Here is a 4,183-nt window from a genome sequence, read left to right as displayed (position 1 = left end):
TCTCGTTACATGGATCGTCGCGTTCCCATCAATTACGCGAGCTATTAAACACCGCAATTTGGCGTTTTATCAAGGAAACCGCGTTCTCGCTTCATCACGTCCACGGAAAATTGATCCTTCGAGAAAAATAATACAGCGCTAACGATGTGTCTCGTTAAGGGGCACCACACCGGGCAGCCTCGATCGATATTTAATAACAACACGTTCGTTTTCCATTCTCTTTTTCTCCTTGCAGCATCTCGTCTCCTCAGACGGAAGATACCATGCACAGGCCACTTGATGACCCCCCGCCGCCTATGGATACAGAAGGTTCCAACTCAGGTATGTTTTTCAACAATTTATCTATTTTTATCTTCTTTTTTCTAGCTTATTATTATTAACGCGCCCTTATCTTTTATAACCATATCTCTGAGAGGTTATTGAGTTTTCTAATACAAAAATTGAAAGACATCACGCGTTAATAAAGTTTCGAAATTAAATATCGAAATATGTAATAATTCATATCTACGTTGAGTGATATTACGTTGAGAGATATATAAATATATAAATTTAGGGGAAAAAATAATAAACGGTTTGATACAATTAATTTTTTTTTCAATCATTCGAGAAAAAAAAATTTCCAATCGAAATTCCCGATTACACGTGCACGTAACCGACCAATTACTCGACCATTGTCACGGTTGAATTATCCATGACGAGGCAAAGAAGCCTGCGGATACAAAAACATCGGTTCTATGCGCGGCCATACCGGATCCTTATATGCATCTGAATGGCTTATCTATCGCGCTATTTTCAGCCAATAGGAATCAATGTCAAACGAAATCTCGCGATAACTATACGTCACTTGCGGGCGAAATATCCACGTTTTATATTCTCGTTATTTATACATCGTTGTTACGCCCTACTTGCGACTTTTGCTCGTAATTGGGATTGTGGTTTCTTGTTCATGGAAACAGACTTATTGATTTTATTATTGTTATTGATCAAACGATTACGTAAGGAGGCTGGTCTTGTTTAGATATGTAAAGCTTTTCGGATTAGTCACCTGCTTAAAGGTGCTTGAACCAAAATATTATATGTACATTTTTTTATTATATGTTATTATATGTTTATATGTTATTTATTGTATTTATTATATGTTTTATTATGTTATATTCTTATTATTATTATTAAGTTATTATATATTATATTATATATAATTTATAATTATATTATTATATATTATTATATATATTATTATTATATTATTATTAAGTAATAATACGAATCTGAGGATCGAACATCAGCTGAAAATTGACACGTGTATGATATTTTCCCATTTTTATCGTGATCTCGTGTTATTGCGATCCTCTACTTCTTTATCTCGTATAATTTTCATATTTTTACTTTTTCCTCATATTTTCATACGATCTTTCTCCTCGAATGTCGCGCATTATTACGACGAAGCTTCGTGCTATGCTAATACCGCAACATCTGAAAATGCAACATCTCTGAAAGAAGTACGTTTTTATCATCTTCGAAAGAAATACCACCAGAGAAGTTTCGAGACAAACAAATCTCTGGAAAACTGATCGAATAAATTTACCGATATTTCAAGTTGCAATAATAGAAAGTCTAACGAGACGTTTGGCTCCCCACTTAACCGATACTTGTTGTACACGTGTGTTATACGTGCTCTCATCGAGACGATCCTTCGATTCTTTTCAACGGCTCTCCATCATTTTAAATTAGAATTATTCTTTTATTTTCTTAATAAAATGGGAACAAATGGAAAAAGTAGGAAATATTTTTAAGCAACGGAGATATACGAAATATACGAAATTGTACAACGGTTAATAAGCTTAGGGGAAAAAACACAGGTGAAACTTGCATTAGCCCTCGTTCTAACGAATAATTCATCGAAACGAAGACAAAAGTGGATCGATAAGATAGAAATGCGTTGTATAAATGCAATTATATGGCAAAACTGGTTTTTCTCCATGTTTATTTAAAAATTAATGTAATTTGATTGATTTTGTAGAAAAATTTGATGCGTCACTGAATTTGATTTCCTATGGGGAGGTTAAAAAGTACTATGGTTAAAAAGTATCGCGAAATTTCGTGGAACGGCATTACATTCGATTGAACCAATGTATCCATAACCACTTCTTTCATTTCTCTTCCTCGTGTCACTTCGAATTCGCATGCTGCTCGCCGGAAGCGAGTTTAATTATAAGGTGACCTTTTAAGTGGCGCCTCTTTATTTCGCGACGATAATAATTCCAATAAAATATCCTACGATTCATTCACGTGCAATTTCTGTTCTTTGTCGTTTTTATGCCGCGTTTTTTATCATTATAGTTAAAAAAAAAATTGGAAAATGTCGAGAAGGTTCGTCGAAAAAGGAAAAAATGGTGATAATGGTAATTCATATATTCATTATCTTTCTTTTCTTTCTTCCAAAGTTTCTTTTAAATATATCGTATTAAATATTATAAATATTGGAAAATAAGAATTTTTTTGTGAATAGATAGTACGTAACACAGTATCGATACTGGTAGTAGAGATAAATTTCAGTGTTTTTACTCAGGTATGCTGTTAGAATATCTTTTTAAATATTATAAATATTGGAAAATATTGGAAAAAGAATTTTTTTGTGAGCAGATAGTGCATAACAGGTAGTACAAGTGAATTTCAGTATTATTAGTCAGACATACCATTAAGATATCTTTTTAAATATATCAATGTAATATTAATATGTTAAATAATTATATTATAAATATTGGAAAATAAGAATTTTTTTATAAACAGATAGTGCATAACAGGTATCGGTAGTACAAGTGAATTTCAGTATTATTAGTCAGACAGGCTATTAAGATATCTTTTTAAATATATCAATGTAATATTAATATGTTAAATATTACAAATATTGGAAAATAAGAATCTTATTGAATAAATAATTACCAATACATAAAACATATTGGTCAAGCATGCCATTAGGATATATTTTTAAGTATATTAATGTAATCATATTAAATATTACAAATATTGGAAAATACTGGAAAAAGAATTTTTTTGTGAACAGATAATGCATAATAGTACAAGTGAATTTCAGTGTTATTAGTCAGGCATGCCATTAAGATTATCTTTTTAAATATATCAATGTAATATTAATATGTTAAATAGTTATATTATAAATATTGGAAAATAAGAATTTTTTTATAAACAAGTAGTGGATAACAGGTATCGGTAGTACAAGTGAATTTCAGTAATATTAGTCAGACATATCATTAAGATATCTTTTTAAATATATCAATGTAATATTAATATATTAAATATTACAAATATTAGAAAATAAGAATCTTATTGAATAAATAGATACCAATACATAAAACATATTGGTCAAGCATGCCATTAGGATATCTTTTTAAATATATCAATGTAATCATATTAAATATTACAAATATTGGAAAATACTGGAAAAACAAAATTTTTTATGAACAGGTAGTGCATAACAGGTAGTGGTAGTAGAGGTGAATTTCATCAGTGCTATTAGGTCAGGCATACCATCAGGATGTCTTCGCGCGTGAATTGGCAATATCCAGCAATCTGAAGTCGTTTGGAAAACGGCCAAAGCGAACAACTTTGCTCCTTGTGCCAGAATATCGCCTTATCGTATACGGGACCTCCGATCCCGTAGGGAAATAAGGGTCCAACGATAAATGCAAAATAACTTCACGTTAATAACATTTTAATTCCTGTAATTAAACCCTATATATCTCTTATAAGAAACTTTACAATTCCACTATATATAGACTAAATATTAATAATTATTAAAAATATATATTAATAATATATAATTACATTCTAATAATACTAATAATTATTCGAAAAAGGAATTCAAGGAACTGGAATATATATACTAAATACTAATAATTATTCGAAAAAAAAAATTCAAGAAACTAGAGATAGAAATATAAACAAATTTATACAAAGATTTATGGATGAAGATCAATATATATTGATCAAGAATACGAAATGATTATCGGCAGGAATGCGACGTCGTGGTGATGTTCCCAAGTGGAACGAGCGACGAAACCCTGATGTGGCTGCTAGGTCGACTTCGTGCCGGAACTCCAGGCCTGGTGGTGCACGTGCGGCATCACGCCTCGTCTGATAGTTACGGCTTCTACTTAACAGCTCC

At 31.1% G+C, this 4,183-nt stretch overlaps 1 protein-coding gene across 6 annotated transcripts in view; it reads left to right on the top strand.

The window, feature by feature from the left end:
- Positions 1–4,183, top strand: part of LOC102671534 (anoctamin-8) — a 21,921-nt gene that overhangs the window by 8,155 nt on the left and 9,583 nt on the right. For all 6 annotated transcript variants that reach the window (XM_006615320.2, XM_006615317.2, XM_006615321.2 and 3 more), the window contains exons 2-3: positions 236–321; positions 4,032–4,183. In XM_006615320.2, the coding sequence (XP_006615383.1) occupies positions 236–321; positions 4,032–4,183 (238 nt within the window). The remainder of the gene's footprint in view (positions 1–235; positions 322–4,031) is intronic.

This window comes from Apis dorsata, unplaced genomic scaffold (assembly GCF_000469605.1).
Source record: "Apis dorsata unplaced genomic scaffold, Apis dorsata 1.3 scaffold_221, whole genome shotgun sequence".
Taxonomy (NCBI): domain Eukaryota; kingdom Metazoa; phylum Arthropoda; class Insecta; order Hymenoptera; family Apidae; genus Apis; species Apis dorsata.
This window is presented reverse-complemented; position numbering and strand designations above follow the sequence as displayed.